The sequence below is a fragment of the Monodon monoceros genome, unplaced genomic scaffold (genome assembly GCF_005190385.1).
Source record: "Monodon monoceros isolate NGI ecotype Baffin Bay Population unplaced genomic scaffold, NGI_Narwhal_1 Super_Scaffold_1, whole genome shotgun sequence".
Taxonomy (NCBI): domain Eukaryota; kingdom Metazoa; phylum Chordata; class Mammalia; order Artiodactyla; family Monodontidae; genus Monodon; species Monodon monoceros.
The window spans coordinates 16,128,382-16,147,166 of NW_021703765.1; the positions used below are offsets into that span (position 1 = coordinate 16,128,382).

The window sequence follows — 18,785 nt, forward strand, 5'->3', positions numbered from 1 at the left end:
GGGCATTGAGCTTGGACGTGAAATATAGACATGAATATGCTGACAGTCTACTGAGAGTGATGGGCAGACGATAGCACAGGACCCTGTGATGGTACCATGCCAGGAGAAGTCTAGTCTAAGGGCTAAGACATTCAGGAGAGATGAGATGGCTTAGGGGGAAGGGCAGGCAGAAGTCCAGAATAACTCTCAGATTTCCAGTTTGGGCCAAGTCTTAACATAAATTGAAACAGAGGATCCGGTTGAATTCAAGGTGCCCTGTGAAACAACCAGGTGGGGAAAAAAATGGGATAAATGGGAGAGAGATCTAGTCTGGGCCAGAGACTTGGGAGTTATCAGTGTAGACCTGACAGGTGGTAGGTAGAGTTCAAGATCTGTGAGAAGTTATCCAAGACGAGTGAGAAGAAAAAATGGCTAGGGATGGAGCCCTTGGGGACCCAAGTGCTGAGGGGCAAGAGAGAAGTAATAGGAAATTCATCTACCCAATGTGTTTAGTCAAGACATAGGTGAGGGAAGAAAACCCTAAATGATTTGTAGGTTATGTCCTGTCAAAGGAGATAAAGGCAGGGTGAAATAAAACATGGAGTGAAAAGGGTGCTGAACCTTATCAATTAGCCGCCCAGATCAAGCACACATACAGGCAATCGAAACCCATGTTTGAGAACCTTTACTTTCCAGGATCCTTCATCCTTCCAACCATCCACCCCCGACACAAGGCTGCCCACATGCAAACACAACAAGGGACACAAACACGTGTGTGTTTATAATTCCCTTTCAAAGGAGGCCTGCATTCAAGTCTGGCAGGATTTAATATGTTTGGCAACCTTCATGAAAGGATTCAGCCAAGCCAGAGACCCTACTAAACAGGACCTAAAACAGGACCCTACTACATGGTTTACCAAAGCTCCCAGGGTTACATGCTCTTCCCTTGGTCCTTTAAGCAGGTGCTGAGTGCCTTCCCCCTGCTCTTACACACTCAGCTCACCACCCGTCACCAGGGATTCTTTCTTGCCACGTTATCTAGGCTAAGGCTCTTTTCTGTTTCTCATAGCAGGCTGTACCCCACAGCCATCATTTGACAGCTCCTATGGCCTACTCAGCTCAAGGAATGCCACAGTTGAAGTATTTTTACACGTGGATCAAAATTCGGCAACACACCTGTGGACAGTTCCTAGCACACCTGGGAAGAGCTTATGACCCACTAGTGCCCGTAGCATACCAATTGAGAACCATGGGTTAAAATGAAATCCTCATGTGCAAAGCGAAGAGGTTAAGACTTTACTTGGGGGAATAAGGAATCATTCAGAAGAAGAAATGAGGAAAAGGAACAGCTGGAGGGGAACTTACTTTTTACTGTCTCCCTGCCTCCCCCATCCCAGCTCTCTGCCCCGCTCACCAACGACAAATATAGGAAATCAGCAATTCTCCCAGACACCGCCGTGCAGAAGGGGGACAACGGCTGCAAGCCCCGGCGGGTGGATACTGTTAAAGGAAAGCGCTACATCTCCAGGCCCGTCCTTGATGCTGGCTGAAGCAGATGTGTGATCTGGCGACAGAAGGGTGAAAGGACCTTTGCGGAGGAGGATGGAGGGTCTACAAAGCAGTAACTCTTCCAATGACCAACTCAGAGCAACACACCTAGTCTTGCACTTGTGACTGATGTGGGAGCAATAAAGAAGGGACGGTGTGATGAAAACCAAACTACAGTCAATCACAAGTCACGGAGAAGAAGACAAGAATTCTGGTTAGAAATGGTCTCTTTGTCTCACAGCCCTTGGGATTCTCGGAAATCCTGGGCAGAATCCTGGACTTTCCACCAACTCCAGAGGGGGCTCAGAGGAACCTTGTCTGGATTCTAAGGAATAGGGTGAGCCCAGCTAACACCCAGTTCCCTTAGGTTTAACGTTGGGTGCGTGTTCTTACATTGGACAGACCTACTCTGCAAAAGCATACATTTTAAAAGTCAGGGAACATTTATACAAATAAATGAATAAAAATAAATTTAAATGAAGGGATACCTAGAATTTTTTATGGAAACTGATTTATTCATTTAGTAAACATGAACATCTGTTCTAAGATCTAGGGATACAGCACTGAAGACAGACAAAACTCCCACCCCCTACCCCCCCCAGCCCACCTTCCAGTATTATTGAGAGTGTGCTATACCAGACCCCTCAACTACATGGGGAAACAAACCAGGAGGGTCTAAACACCTTAATATTTTGTACATACACCCATTCAGTAAACAAATTCTCACCTAGGAATCAATCCTAAGAAAATAAAAATAAAATAAAAAATCCATAAAAATCCCCCAAAACTAGCTAAACGGAGTCATCAAAACATTTTTTTAATTTAAAAATGTAGGGGCTTCCCTGGTGGTGCAGTGGTTAAGAATCTGCCTGCCAATGCAGGGAACATGGGTTCAAGCCCTGGGCCAGGAAGATCCCACATGCCACGGGGCAACTGAGCCCATGCACCACAACTACTGAGCCTGTGCTCTAGAGCCCGTGAGCCACAGCTACTGAAGCCCACGTGCCTAGAGCCCATGCTCCGCAACAAGAGAAGCCACCGTAGTGAGAAGCCCGCACACCGCAAGGAAGAGTAGCCCCTGCTCGCCGCAACTAGAGAAAGCCTGTGCTCAGCAACGAAGACCCAATGCAGCCAAATAAATTAATTAAAAAAATAAATAAAAAGCCACAAAAGTAGACAGTTAAATATTCACAGCAATTCCGTGCAATGGGCTATAACACTGTCATTAAAAATACGTGAGAAACCATAAACAAGACGAAAAGACAACCCTCAGAATGGGAGAAAATATTTGCAAATGAGTCAACGGACAAAGGATTAATCTCCAAAATATATGAACAGCTCATGCAGCTCAATATTAAAGAAACAAACATCGCAATCCAAAAATGGGCAGAAGACCTAAACAGATATTTCTCCAAAGAAGACATACAGATGGCCAAGAAGCACATGAAGAGATACTCAACATCACTAATCATTAGAGAAATGCAAATCAAAACTACAATGAGGTATCACCTCACACCAGTCAGAATGGCCATCATCAGAAAATCTACAAACAACAAACGCTGGAGAGGGTGTGGAGAAAAGGGAACCCTCCTGCACTGTTGGTGGGAATGTAAATTGATACAGCCACTATGGAGAACAGTAAGGAGGTTCTTTAAAAAACTAAAACTAGAGCTACCATACGACCCAGCAATCCCACTACTGGGCATAAACCCACAGAAAACCATAATTCAAAAAGACACATGCACCCCAATGTTCATTGCAGCTCTATTTACAATAGCCAGCACATGGAAGCAACCTAAGTGTCCACTGACAGATGAATGGATAAAGAAGATGTGACACATATATACAGTGGATTATTACTCAGCCATAAAAAGGAACAAAATTGAGTCATTTGTTGAGATGTGGATGGATCTAGAGACTGCCATACAGAGTGAAGTAAGTCAGAAAGAGAAAAACAAATATCGTATATTAACGCATGTATGTGGAACCTAGAAAAATGGTACAGATGAACCTGTTTGCAGGGCAGAAGTTGAGACACAGATGTAGAGAACAAACGTAAGGACACCAAGGGGGGAAAACCGCGTGGGGGTGGGGGGGTGGTATGCTGAATTGGGCGATTGGGACTGACATGTATACACTGATGTGTATAAAATTGGTGACTAATAAGAACTTGTATAAAAAATAATAAAAATTTTTTAAAAAAATGAAGCAGAGGTCCTTGGGAAAAAAACAAACAAACGTGAGAATCTGTCAAGACCTTCATTCATCCCACAAGTATGTACTAAGTAGCCACCACGTGCAGGACTCATTATCTGGGGGCACAGATGGGAGCAAGATGGAGTTCCTCCCGCCTCAAGGAACCCACAATCTAGAAAACAGAAAGATGGATTACAAGCATATACAAACAAACAAGCCAGATGATTTCTGATGGTGGTTGAGTGCCTTGACAACAACATGACAGTTAAATAGAAGTAACTAAGTAGAGCGAGAGGGGAGGCTATCTAGGACTGGTGGTTGGAGAGGTGACACTGAAGCTGACGGGTGATGGGGTGGGGGGAGTTTCACTCAGGGACGCTGGCAGGTCCCACCGCCTGCAGAGGGCAAGTCCAAGAGGAGAGGCCAGAAGGCCAGCAGAGGGAGGGAGAGCAGCATGGCCGGTGGGGTCAGAGAGCCGAGGCGCCAGCCTCATTAGAGGGTGGGCATTAATGCAACCATCTTTGGAAAGTTTCAAGCAGGAGAGTGATAAAATTTGACTTCAGTTTTTAAAAGACCCCTTCAGTTGTTGGGGGTCAGCGACTACAGGGGAACAAGAACAGAAGCAGGAAGACCAATTATAAGAAGATCTGGCAAGAGACAGTGGGGCTTCACATAGGGTAGAGATGGAGAGGGAACCAGATTTTGCACACAAAAGCATGTTCGAAATAAACGATTTGGTTTCTTTTGAAAGTTTCAAAACGGTTTACACAACTGAGTTAGAGAGCAGCTCGTGGTTCAACAGACTGTTTCCATTTTTGACTCAGACCTGCAACTAGACTACGTTTCCCAGCATAAACTGCAGTCATGTGACCAACTTCTGGCCAATGAGATGTGGACAAAAATGATGGACACATTTTCCAGACAAGGTCCCCCCACTCACCCACCTCCATTCTCTTCCCTGTTCCCCCCGCTCAATGGAGAAAATCCTGAAGGCCAAGAAGGGGGAACTCCATGAAAGGAGGGGAGTGGAATAGAGCATCCCCTGCCTCACCCTGCCCTGTCCACCACCACCTACTGCCCCTTCCCAGACGGTGAAGCGGAAATAGACTGGTACAGTTTATTCCCACTGAAAACTGAAGGTTGCTTTAGCAGTTAGCCTGCCCTCGCATACGATACAGTCTCATTTTAAAATAGATCAGCTCGGTGCTTTGTGACAACCTGGAGGGGTGGGATAGGGAGGGTGGGAGGGAGGGAGACGCAAGAGGGAAGATATGGGAACATATGTATATGTATAACTGATTCACTTTGTTATAGAGCAGAAACTAACACACCATTGTAAAGCCATTATACTCTAATAAAGATGTAAAAAATAAATAAAAAATAAATAAATATCAATTACATATATGTACAGGAAAAGCCCTAGAAAGAATGATGATAATAGTGATTACCTCTCGATAATGGATAACATCTTTCTGCATATTTGCATTATTTTCCTTTTGAAACATTAAATATTTTTGTTTGGAAACTACATTTTTGTAGAAAGTTCAGGAAATACATAAGAAAAGAAGGAAAAATTTAAAATCACAGGCTTAGGCAAACAGACTTCCGTATTTCTAAAATGAATAAACCTTTTGTCATAAGAAAACACAGCTACATGTTGTATTTTAGCCAACTCACAAAGGTACAGAGCTGTCTATTTGGAGGATGTGAAAAGGGTCCTCGCATGTAATATGGAGGCAACGGCTGGGAGATAAAAGGTAGAGAGGGCCTTTATTGAGCGCTTACTATTTACAAGCAGCTCTTGCAGGAAATTTCACTTTGCTCCAATATTTAGGCGCAGGACAGCAGGAAAGAGAAGGCTACTCTATAAAAATAGTTTTTTACACGTGGGTTTCAGACATACAGCAAAAACTTCTTATCTTTGTTTCCTCCAAATAACAAGGCTGCACACAGATAAGCAGCCATCGTCACTGTGAGGAAACACCTGACCAGGTATGTGACTCATTTATCAGATGCAATGGGCCCCACGCCGAGCAACTGTACTCTCTGGAGCATTTTATTACTTTCCTAAAATCTATGCGTGACATTTTGGTCCCTGGCTATGACTCTGTAGAATTAAATATTTAACTAAGGTGGCTTATGACAGTGAAAATATTGTTTGGCAATGGACTGTATGAGGCAGAGAAAGCAAGGCAGAGAAGAGGTGAGGCCAGATAACCACAGGCTTTCCCATGACTTTGAGGGGCTCCTCCCATTCTATTCATCAACTGCCCTGCATTGTTATTGTGTAACAGGGAGGATTCTCTGCACTTGACAGGTGTTTTTCTTTCCCACTTAATTTTCTAATTCTTCATCAAGACATTAAACAAGATAAAGTGCTCAAACCATAAATGAGTGGCACAGAGGAAGTCCGTAAGCCGGGTGGTATTCCGAAGGCTCATTTTGTAAGTCAGTTGTTCGCAACTCGGCAGCCTGCTCACATAAACTGCGTGTAAGTGGTTACCAGACTCCCATGCCCACCCACAAAACCTATTAAATACATAATCTGTCAAAATCGTTCCTACGGTAAAATAAATCTCAAGTGCAACTCAACACAAGGCACTAGAATTTACCCTGTCTCCTGTGAATCTGCCTTGAGAAGATAACTTTTATATTGATATTTGATTCCCTATTCTTAACAACGGCAGATTCCCCCCACCCCCAAAAAAGAAAGTTGATATCTGGGCTGGGAACTAGTGTTGTTACTCCATAGGGATCCACTGTGACCCCATGTATCACACACACACCAGCTGTCCCTGTGGATGAGGAAGTCCTAAGCCAGGGACTTACATCTTGATTATTCTCCCCTAAATTAATTTATGTCTTTACCTTCCCAATTCTACAGTATATTTATAGTTCTAGTTATTACCCATGACACTTGCAGTAACCACTCTCTAGATTAAGAGAGATAATTGATATTTTTTGTACCACTGAAATATCTAAGTTCTATATAAGTCAACTAATTTTAGTTGCTTTAAAAAATAAAACAACATATGGGAAGTGTCCACATAGTGCCTGCTACCCAAGAGATACTGTTAATCTCCCCATTCCTACCTGGCTCTCACCCTAACTAGGAGACAAGATCCTGGGCCATACATTTTTTAAAGTTTCCTACATCGACCCATCTTCCCCAAATCACCCCACATTCCTGTCATCTCCAACTCTTGTTATATCCTGTCCTCTTTATCTTCTTTCTGCCTTTTCTACCCCAATTCCTGCCCCCTAAACCTTTTCCCCTCTTCACTCTCGAGGGGTTTCCCAACCTTACACTGCTGGTAACTCCCCCCTCCCCCGTGTGTGTGTTCTCCACTTTGACCTAATGACACATTCAACCAAAAAAAATGTGTTGAGTGATTTATGTTCAAGGAATTTTTGCTAGCAGAAAGGAGGAGCTCAAAACTGAACAAGACGCATTCTTCTCTGCCCCTCAGGGCCTTACAGTCAGCTACAGAGGTTAGTACACACATACCTGAAATATGCCTATAATACGGGGTGAAACAGAGGTGTGAGATACGTGTGGGGAGAACAAAGATAGAGGATGGAAAATGAGAGCAGCCCAACACCAAGACTACACATCCAGCTCAAGCTCAGATAACACCAATGACAGCAAACAGCCCGTACCTACAGGACCGTCCACAGTAGCTGTTCACCACTGTCAGCCCAACACACAACATCTGAAACTAGTGGAAGTCCCAAGGATATCAGTTCCGGAAAAAGCTACAGAAATATAGGATTCTGTGCAACCTAAATTTCTTAACCTCTACTACATTACAGCCATTCTTAATGTCAAATGGAAAAGTTAACAAACGGGAAGAAGTGAAAGGATGGCCCTCCAGAGCAGAGTCAATTTTAATGCACAAGGTGACGGACTTTCAGAAATGATGTTGTGTGGTTTTAAAATAGGTCCATGAATTCTTGAAATTCCGTTCTTCAAGAGGCAGGGCTTAATTTCTCTCCCTTGCTGGGGGTGGATTTGGTGACTTCTAACAGACTGTGGAGGAAGTGACGGTGTGTAACTTTGAAGACTGGGTCATGAAAGGCAAAGCATTGTGTCTCACTCCCCCTCTCAGATCACTCACTCTGGCGGGAACCAGATGCTGCCATGTTGTGAGGACGCTCAGGCAGCCCGATGAGAAGAAAGGGCCATGTAGCGAGGAACTGAGGCCTCCTGCCAACAGCCATGTGAGTGAACCGTCTTGGAAGTGGGTCCTCCAGCCTCAATTAAGCCTTCTGATGACAGCATTCCCGGCTGACATCATACTTCAACCTCATGACAGATCTTTGCATGCTATGTGCCACCAAGGCATGAATCAGAGCCACCCAGCTAAGCCATTTTTGATCTCTTGACGCACAGAAACTGTGAGATAACACACGCTTGTTGTTTTAAGCTGCTGAGTTTAGGGATAATCTGTTACACGGCAATAAAGAACTAACGCACGTGGAGAATCCCATGCAATAATTAATGGGAGCCTGATTTCTCTCTTTGCTAAATTGAGATTTTCCTGTGCATGAGGACAATGTTTCAATACAAGGAAAAAAACACCAGTGAGAAGAAAGACCATTGCCTGTATTTTCTATCACGTAACAAGCAGTGGCATTTTTAAGGCAGGATTGATGGAATTTGGTTGACTTGCTCAATATAAGCGCATCAGCTATATTATTTTAAGTAGTATGGAACCCCCACGCCCTGTTAGGACAGTCAAAATCTGAAACTGGGACAACTCCAGAAAATTTCAGAGATATGATCATAAGTATGACATGAAAAACAAAAATTCCAGAAAGAATGGTGATGACATGAGTGTCGCTGTGAAACTTACATTTGTCTTTAAAAACCAACACTCAGGGCTTCCCTGGTGGCGCAGTGGTCGAGAGTCTGCCTGCCGATGCAGGGGACACGGGTTCGTGCCCCGGTTTGGGAAGATCCCACATGCCGCGGAGCGGCTGGGCCCTTGAGCCATGGCCACTGAGCCTGCGCGTCCAGAGCCTGTGCTCTGCAATGGGAGAGGCCACAACAGTGAGAGGCCCGCATACCACAAAAAAACAAAAAAACAACACTCATTTAAATTCATCCCGTTTTCTTCATTCGGCAGCCTCAATTTGAGTTATCACTAACAGCGGGATGGTCCGTCAACCAACTAACATAGCCTCGACTGTTCCTTCTTCTAATAGTTACTGGGTGCCTGTTATGTGCCCTGCTCTATGTCCGTGCCGTTGATGTGTGGCAGCTTCTCTCGTCCTAATTCACCTGCCGCCTCACCAGCGCAATCTTTCTAAAATGTCTGTTCTCCTTGCTCCAGTGGGACCTCCCCATGGGCAAATGGACCCAATTAAAACTCCTCCCTGAAGGGTCACCACAACCTGCTCTATCCCCAACCTACCTGTGCTCTTCATGGGGACCTAACTGCCCTCCCCTCTGCACCTGCCCAGACAGCACCTATTCACGCCCCATGGTCTGCTCAGGTCCATGTGGTTATTCAACCAAAAGTGCTTACTCTGTCGTGAAAAAAGTACAAGGAATAAGGAATCAATAAGACAGTTCACACCCACAGAAATTCACTGTCTATGTATCAGGAGAACAACATACACATGTAATTACAAGATGACATGGTAAGTTTAATAAAAACAATGGATGGTATTCTGCGGGAACTCAGAGGAGGAAGAAATTAGTGTTCATGTGACGGGTGGGGAGAGGGAAGTAGACTAGAAGGCTGAGTAAAGCCCCAGATGAGTAAGAATGAGGAGAAGGGAAAAGCATCCTTTCAGACAAAGAGAGAAGCATGAGGGCACCTCCAGATGGAAAGAAGGTTAGTGAGCAGGGCTATGGGGGAAGGGAAGAGTTGTCCCGGCCTGGTTTCATCCTCTGTGCTGTGCAAGGCAAACACGGTTAGCAGGTGAGGGACAGGTTCGCCAGGTGACAAGCAGAGGACAGAATGAAGGGAGGTGGGTCCAGAGAGAAGGACAGGGAAAGCAATGACATGGGCTGCTACACTGTCTGACAGGTGAGCAGCACAGTGGCCCTGGATGGAGGATACGGGACTGGTTCCAAAGCTATTGCTGGGGGAGCAGCACGGATTGGTGACAGACTGGCTTTGCAAGACAAGGAGACGGCATCAAGTCAGGTTTCCAGTTTCGGTGCTAGTGGGGGAAGATGCAGTCAGATGACAGAAAACAAAGGAAGAAGAGCGGGTCTGAGGCTCAGGCAAAGAAAAGGACTTGGGTTTCTCGATCTGGGGTTATCTTCCCAGCGTGCAGGTAGAGATCTCCAAGAGGCTGTCAGAGGTCAGAAACCAGAGCTCAGTCCAGAGGTCAGAAGTGGACCCCCAGTGTGGGAGGCCCTGCCTCTGAGCCTGCCTTCAGACTGACCATTTATTCTGGTACTTAAGTCATAAATCACTGTCGTTCTTTTTTTTTCTTGTTAGGTAAGTCTTATTTTCTCAACTAAACCCCACGGTTACATGGTCCAATATGGTAGCCACTACCTACAAGAAGCTATTTAAATTTAATTAAAATCAATTAAAATTCAGTTCCTTGGTAACATCAGTCACACTTTTAAGTGTTCGACAGCCTCATGTGCCTAATGGCTACCACACTGGACAACACAGAGAACATTTCCATAATCACAGAAAGTTCTACTGGACGGTGCTGCTCTAAGGGCACCAACTCAATGCAGGAAGGCAGCAGGTTTTGAATTATGTCTCGTGAGAGGGAAGATTGGAAAGAAGGGCAGGAGGGAGGAAAGGACCCCAATTATCACTTAGAACAGTGCAGAGGAGTTAAGCTATGGAACACAGCGATCTGGAAATGAGACAGGCGTTATGGTAATCACATGTTCTAGGATCAAGATTTCTTCTCAAAGATTAAAGACCAGCATATGCAAATTATGTACCTATAGATTAAGAGCTGCGAAGACTAATAAAGCAGATACTATGTAGTACAGCATGGTCTCCCTGCGTCTAGACATTTACAAAATCGTTCTATACATAGGAGAATTGCAGAGATGGTGACTTCAGAGCGAGTGTGATAAAGATCTGGGAGTTTTCACTTATGAGGCCAGTATCCTAACAAGGTTGCTAAGTCCTGCAAAATATTCACAGAAAAAGCATTCAGGAGGAAAGAAAAGAGGTAAAATTCCAACAGGGATTCTTGGTCCCTTTAAGAGAACTATGGACCTCCTGGACAATAGAGGCAAAGGGCTGGTGGAACTGAAAACAGCTGAAGGAGCGGGGGTGGCCGATGACCTAGAAAACTACCCAGAGGGAAGCCAGACCAGGCCCACAGGATGACCCGCAGGAGGAGACCGCAAGCGCATGGGATGGAACAGTTCTATCTGGGCAGACTGGCTGCGACCACATCCACCTGCTCCAGAAAAGCACGGCTGTCACAGAAGACAAATTCCACGAGAATCACATTCGAGCACCCATACAATTTCCGTCACTTCTAATGCCAGTTCTGCATGGCTTGCCCCGAACCACGCAGGTCTGTCTCATACTCTCCTTTCCACCCCTCCGACCAAATACTGTGTTGACTGTTTCGCCTGAAAAGTGCTGGCATTACATTTCTTTCTTTTGGTGACAGCACTGGATGCCTCTGTTTCTGACTCTCAAATAGAACAGAACCATGGCATTCCCAGCGGTCACCACGAGTCCTTTGCGGTTATCACTATTCTATATCCTTTCACCTGGAAATACATCCCTGAAGAAGCGATGGAGGAGCAGGTGGGCTTAGGGGTCAGCGGTAGGCTGAGGAGTTAGCAATGGGTGAAGGCCAAGGTCAGTCACAGGCTAAGTGGCACCTGCATTTCCACAGGCCTCACACCTAACATGACTCAAACATACGCCTCGGCAAGAATGCAGATTCTTCCACGTATGGATAGGTTTTTAGACTGGCTCTCAATTAGAAATGTTAAATCCTCAAATGCCAAGAATCCATAGCAATTCAGTGACAATGGGGAGGGGCGGGGAGGGTACCAGTGAACGATGTCCACGAGACGGCTGTGCTGGCAAGAGTCCCAGCTTCCAGGACATCGTCACTCTCCTCCACTAATTCAAAATTCTCTTCGTACCATAAGAGTTGGTAAAACTCCGTGTAAAAGGTCTTCAAAGAATCCATTTATCAATGGTCTTTTTGTTCCAAACCTAATCATAAGACAGGAAACATTTTTAAATTCCTTTGAGATGGCTAAGACAAGAATTATCTCGTGTTTCTAGTTCTAAAAATGATAATAAACAGCTGCACTTTGCTGAAAGCCAAAAATCATAGCTCCAAATCTAAAATTACATATATATATATATATATATATATATTTTTTTTTTTTTTTTGGCCATGCCACTTGCAGGATTTTAGTTCCCCAACCAGGGATCGAACCCAGGCCCTCGGCAGTGAGAGTGCAGAGTCCTAACCACTGGACCGCCAGGGTCCTAAAATTCTGTATTTTTCATGGCAGTCATAACTCTGACCTCTCGCAATAAAGTGAAATCTAGGTTTCTGGGGGGAGTGTGTAGTTTGGCCAGAAGGAACTGGAAGAGGTCTGAGTTTCAGGAGGCAGGGACTCCCAAGGGTCCCCAAGAAGACATTCCTCAGGTGAATTCCCCATGGCTGAGAGAAACTGCCAGTCATCTCAGAGAAATTACAGACAAATATCAAGAGATGGGCAAAGGTCCCAGCGTTGAAAGAAGTTACGAATCCCATTGTAAATTATACGGATGGGACTTATGGCAGTTCATCCCTCCACCAGCACCACCAATTGGCTGTTTTTGCTCAGATCTCTTCCTTACTTGTCTTTAGGTATCAGTTTAAGTATCGTGTTTTCTGAAAATGTCTTTCCAGGGCTCCTAGATTCGTTAAGTTCTCCTGCAATAAGCTCCCATGGGACCCTGTATTTCTCCTCTCACCCTTTTTGGTCACTGGCTTTTTAAATTAGCTATCATGGCCAAAGACGAAGCTCTCAGAGGGCAGAGGCTAGACAGATCTCCGGAACTGACAAGGAGAATGGTCCACGGGCAGCCGCCCAACGCCAGAGAGACACAAGGCAACCACTCCCCTTGCTCAGGACTGTTCTCCTAGAATCTAGCAAAGAGCTGGGCACCCCATGTTTCAGGGGGAATGAATAAATGATATTCATCCAAAGCAATGTTCTAGAGTGAATCACTAAATGTGTTACGAACTTTTAGAAAAGAAAAATCTCCAGCAAAGGTTTGCTAAGAATAAAAGACATGCACACTTATTCCCTTTTCTGAGAAGGTGAAAAGTTCAAGGGCATGTTGCATACTAGTGGACGTGGACCCTGGCCAGCTTACAACCAAAACACACTGTATTCTTCTAGACAAGATGACGATGTGAAGGTGAAGTGATGCTAAAGTGAGGTGGGGCTTAGCTGCACCCAGCTGCTCACTCTTATCCAAAGCCTAATCATTAGAAAACTCCAGGGGTCCTCCGGGGGTTCTGTCACAGGGCTCATGTCATGGAGCTCCATGATTAGCTCCATCCTGGGCCACATTGTGAGCCAGGAAAATCTGGAGGGGGTTATTGATGGCAGGCTAAACCAATTTGTAGTTGATACACACAACCAGATAAAATGTCAGATAACTGGATCAGAATCCAACAAGATTTCATCAGAATGGGTGACGGGCCAAATCTCATAGGATGGAGTTTTATAGTGGTGAGCGCTGTGTGTGCTTAGCTGCCTGAGTCAATGCCGAGGGACGGAAGAAACAGAATGGGAGAGCATCAAAAGCGGCGGGGGAGGGGGTGGAATTCTTGGGGTTTTATTTCATCTTTGGTGCAATATGACTCAACTCTGTGACAGTATAATTATTCCCAGTCCAGAGCAGGGAACATCATCACACTGTGTTCTGGACCAGCATTATGTGCAAACCCAAGAGGCATGACCTGGGAGGGAGGTGGTCGTTTTGCTTTGATTTTGTAAGTAAATAGGACAAAATCTATATAATAGAACACTAAGCAACCATAAGAATGAGGATGTTCTCTACGGACAGATTTGAAAATCCAAGATGTACTGTCACATGAAACAGCTAGGTGGAGATGTGGGGTTAACGCCATCCTTTACATAAAAAGGAGATGGACGGACACGTGTGTATGTGGATACACACGGATTAGGTGTTTGCGTGTCATAAAGTAAACTTTGCAAGGACATTGGAAACTGGTACCACTGGCTGATGCTGAGGACAGAAATTAGTTGGTTAGGGACAGGTATGAGAGAGGAAGACAAGCACACACATATATCACTGTATGGCCTTTTTTATGCTTTTAATTAAAACCATTTACATGTATTAACAACTCAAAAATATTGTTTTTAAGTGGCCAGGATAGTTAATAAACAAACATCACTGGAAGACTAAAAAAAAAAAAGAAAAACAGGTTAAACACATTTCGAGGAGCAGATTCTTTCTGCAGGAAGTGGGTGGGTTGGCAGAAACCAAGTCATCTTCTCTTATGAGGCCGCGGAGGACAAACCCCAACCCCAGGAGTGAAAGCTGCAGGAAGGCAGATGCGCCTCACTGAGGGAAGGAACTTCCAGCTGTTAACCCTGGTCAAACACGGAGCAGGTGGCCTCCCGAGGCAGAGAGATGGCCGGTTAGCCCCAGAGAGAGAGAAAAGATCAGCACCTGCCAGAAGTATCACCGGGGAGGAAGAAAATGAAGCAAATGGTCCCTGGCGCCCCTTCCCAACTCTGAGATGCCGCGATTTTAGAAGACAGGCACATGGGGGCGGGGATGAAGAACTCGTCTGAAATTTATGCGAGATCACACCCCGCCAGCAGAATGGATACGTGTAACTTCTCTAAGACAAAACAAAGGAGTAAGAATCACAACCCCCATCCACCACACACTGAAACACAAGACTATTCATAAATCACGATGTTTCCTGACTCTCAGCCAGTTTCAAAACATCACGAATGAAATAACCATTTAGAAATGAACTAAGAGCATTTGTAAACAGTATTTTTTTTGGTTTGTTTGTTGTTGTTCTTATTCGATAAAGGATTTACGGTGGCTGACTGGCTCTATATGTGATGTTTAAAATCCCTTTATGAAGAATGGCAACACTTCTACAATGGGCTGGTCTTAGAATCATTTCAAGAGTTAACACAAGGGAAGGACTAGGTAAGAGGGCAGGAGGTCACTGACTCAAGGAGTGGCTGAAGTTAGCTTGAATGCTGCAGGAAGAGCTAAACTCAAACACCACGGAGGAGCACAAGCCTCAACTGCAAGGGGAGAGTCAAGATAAATCTCACCCAGGGAGAAGCTGCCAACAGAACGGAGCTGGCCCATCAGAACTTCAAGAAGCCACGGCACCCGGTGCCACAAACCTAGGAGAGCTGCAGGCGTCAACAACAGGACAGCGGATCCTGGGGGGGGGGGGGGGGGGGACAAGGATAATGGGACCAGAGGCCCAGATAGCAACCCTTACTTCGACCCCATCCCTCCCTCCTCACTCCCCTTCTACCACCGTCTGTGGCTGAAAGCCAGCAGTACACCGTGAGTGATGCTCACCTGTAGCTTATCTACCAGGTATCTGGACACCCGAGGCAAAACCTTCAGGGTCACTGGCTTCACGTTGAAAAGGAGACAAGCATACTGGCTGTAATAATCTCATGTCAGGCAGAACCACTGTTTCTAATAACTGTACTTCCTTAAAATGTGCAAATGTGTGTTATCAGATTTCGTATTTCAGCCGAGCCTCATTACCCAGCAATGCCACGTTATTACAAAGACATAACTCAGATCAGCAACTCATTAATGATAGTGACTCAAAAATTCTATTTCCTAATTCATCAGAATTGTGCTAAATTATTTTTTTTCCAGTTTCTTCCTAAAACTACATAAGATAATTTTAAAATCAGTGCTTTGACTTTTTTTTTTTATTTAAAACTATCAAAATCAAGTTTTCTAGCCCTTTTTAAAACTACAAAATAATCTCATCTACTACGTGGGTGTGTGCTGCTTCCAAAGAGAGGTATAGTGAAGTAACACCAGAACTAAAATTACAAATGTGTTACTTCCAAAAGAACGATTTCGAAGGAAAAAGAAAACATGAAGGTTCAGGAAATTTTTTTCAGACAGTTGCAGGAGGCTAGATGGTGTTACGGAGCGAGTTCTCTGAAAGACCATGTGAAATACATTTTAAAATATTTATTCCTTTCACAGTAATACTTTATGACGTTTGATTACTTTCGAATGGTCCTAATATGGATTTCACATAATATAGGAGGGGAGAAATTCCAAAAGGAAGTAATCCCTTCAAAACTGCTTTCATTGTTTTTTCCACCTACAAATGTACACACACACATCTCCCTGTATCTGAACAGCATCTGAAACATAGGAGGCCCTCATCAATATGTGATGGATAACTGGGTATCATGAATAATATTTGGGTGTTGCACTGGCAGCAGCTTCTAAACATCTGGCAAACTGTTTGCAGCTTCCCGGTTCCAGATGGGGACTGGGACTCAGCGGGTATTGAGTTAGAGCTGTGATCATCACCTGGTTAGGCCCCTTGTGGTTACGGCACACAATCCCCTATCTTCCTCTGCGCCCCCCAGTCCTTGCTCTCTGAAACAGAGTTCAGAGGCAGGCTTCGCTCTGCACAGAACTGAGTTTAGCTACCACAGAATCGGGCAAGGTGAGGGCCACCTGTGTACAGTGTTTTCATTTTAGGGAATTTTTTTCTTGGACTTAGGGCCTTTTTTAAGGCCCACGTCTCATGTCCACTTCTTACTTCCTAAGAGTTTTCTATTGAATACTGCATTCATTTTATTGATCAATTTCTATCCGATGCTATTTCTTTCTATATTTTGAAATTCATGTTTAATTTTGTTTTTTTCGGCTGCATTGGGTCATCGTTGCTGAGCGCGGGCTTTCTCTAGTTGCAGCGAGTGGGGGCTACTCTTACTTGCAGTGTGCGTGCTTCTCATTGCGGTGGCTTCTCTTGTTGCGGACCACGGGCTCCAGGTGCGCAGGCTTCAGTAGCTGTGGTTCGCAGGCTCAGTAGTTGCAGCTCACGGGCTCTAGAGCGCAGGCTCAGTAGTTGTGGAGCACGGGCTTAGTTGCACTGCAGCATGTGGGATCTTCCCGGACCAGGGCTCGAACCCATGTGCCCTACACTGGCAGGTGGATTCTTAACCACTGCGCCACCAGGGAAGCCCAGAATTCATGTTTACTTTTAACGGCAAGCTCTCTGCATTTGTTTTTGTTTGTTTGTTTGTTTGTTTTTTGCGGTACGCAGGCCTCTCACTAGTGTGGCCTCTCCCGTTGCGGACCACAGGCTCCGGACGCGCAGGCTCAGCGGCCGTGGCTCACAGGCCCAGCCGCTCCGCGGCATGTGGGATCTTCCCGGACCGGGGCACGACCCCGTGTCCCCTGCATCGGCAGGCGGACTCTCAACCACTGCGCCACCAGGGAAGCCCTGCACTTGGTTTTGACGGTGAATATTTCACAAAGTTTTACCAACTTGCTTCTCCTTTGAATCTACCAACATGCCAGCCTAGGGGACGCCACGTCAACCTCTTCCCACTTCCAAGTGCGATCTCCTCCCCTGCAGCGACACCTTTCACAAGGCCTCTGCTGTCCTTCAGGACCATCTATAAAGAGCCTGTTATGTTTATAAGCGTGATTTTAAAGTTTTTAAAATTATGATCAAGTGAGAGACTGCAGAAAGACAGGAACCAACCATCCATCCGGAGGATGATAAAGCTCATGATATATAACGGGGCCACTCAAAGGAGCCTTTGAGCCAGATCCCTTCCACAGCCCGGAGCAGCTCATTCCACCTCCCCTCTTCCCAAAGCCCTGAGGATGTGGACAGCATCGGCCACCCACCCTTCAAGTGGCCGTTCACAACCATGGAATGTGTGCATCTCCCACACTGGACCGGTGCTACTTCCCTGCAAGAGTCTACGCAGGAAGAGGTGCCAGGGACCCACAGGGCCGGCATGGAGCATCTTCTTGGAGTACCAATTTTTCTGGAAGTCTTGATGAATAGGACAGTGGTTCTCAGCGTGTGGACCCCCAACTATCAGCAACAGCATCGCCTGGCACCTTGGTGGAAATGCTGGTTCTCAGGCCCCACCCAACACCCCAGAACCAGAATCTCTGGGGCTGGGCTCCGGTGATCTGTGTTTACAAGCTCCCAGGTGATCCTGAAGTGCAATGAAGTTTGCGAAAGAATATTATATTAAACAAAGCATCATGCAGCAAAATGGGCAATTTGCACCCGTTTTTAAGATCTCCCATTTGCGGGGACAAGCTTAGTCCCCTCTCCCAGGGAAAACCTGGACAGAAACGTGCGAGAAGCGCCAACAAAATTTCTAAATGCAGGGACCCCAGACCTGCACCTGCAACCCTAAGCCCTCCTCCCGCATCCCAGCCCTGTGTCTCTCTCTGAGCCAGCAATGCCGAGAAGAGGAGCTGGGATCTAACCCAAAAGTGAACAGATCCTCAGCGCTCACCTCCTCCCTCTGTCCTGACGCCGCGAAGCTTCCCAATGACTCTTACCAAGAATCACTCTGTGGGAGAGAACAGACGCCAAAACATTTCCAACGGTTCCTCTGGCATGGCAGAAAAAGTGACTGTTTCACTTTGAGTGTAATTCTCCATCATGCCTGAGTTGTCCTGTTTATCTTTTCTTTATTTCTCCAAAGAGCATTTATTTTACTTTCAAAATGAGAAATTAAACTGTTTTCATGAGGAGGTAGAAGCACTTTGTGCCACAACAGTTTCTTTTTATGTCATCCCACGTTTACCAAATCTTGCCGATTCCTTCTATCCTATGGTATAGATGATCTGATACTCCACTTCACCATATATATATAAATAATATATTTGAATCGACCTCCTCCCCTCCCCCCGCCTACTGAAGGATCTCATTCTCTTCCTGTGCTGACGCATCAACACGCAGGCAGCCCTGGTCACCATCAGTCTAGGACTCGCTTGTGACCATGGACCCCCATTCCACCCTCTCCGCTCTCTAACCCCAGAGTCAACTCCATTACTATTAACAGTTGA

General features: G+C 45.5%; 1 protein-coding gene across 6 annotated transcripts in view; it reads right to left on the bottom strand.

Moving 5' to 3' along the window:
• Positions 1–18,785, bottom strand: part of NEDD4L (NEDD4 like E3 ubiquitin protein ligase) — a 342,431-nt gene that overhangs the window by 233,280 nt on the left and 90,366 nt on the right. The window contains exon 1 of one of the 6 annotated variants that reach the window (XM_029220873.1): positions 11,730–11,958. The exons of 4 other annotated variants lie outside the window; for them this stretch is intronic. In XM_029220873.1, coding sequence (XP_029076706.1) covers positions 11,730–11,786 — 57 coding nt within the window. In that variant the 5' untranslated portion in view covers positions 11,787–11,958. Of the gene's footprint in view, positions 1–11,729; positions 11,959–18,785 lie in introns of those variants that run through there. One more of the 6 variants, XM_029220889.1, reaches the window with a different exon arrangement.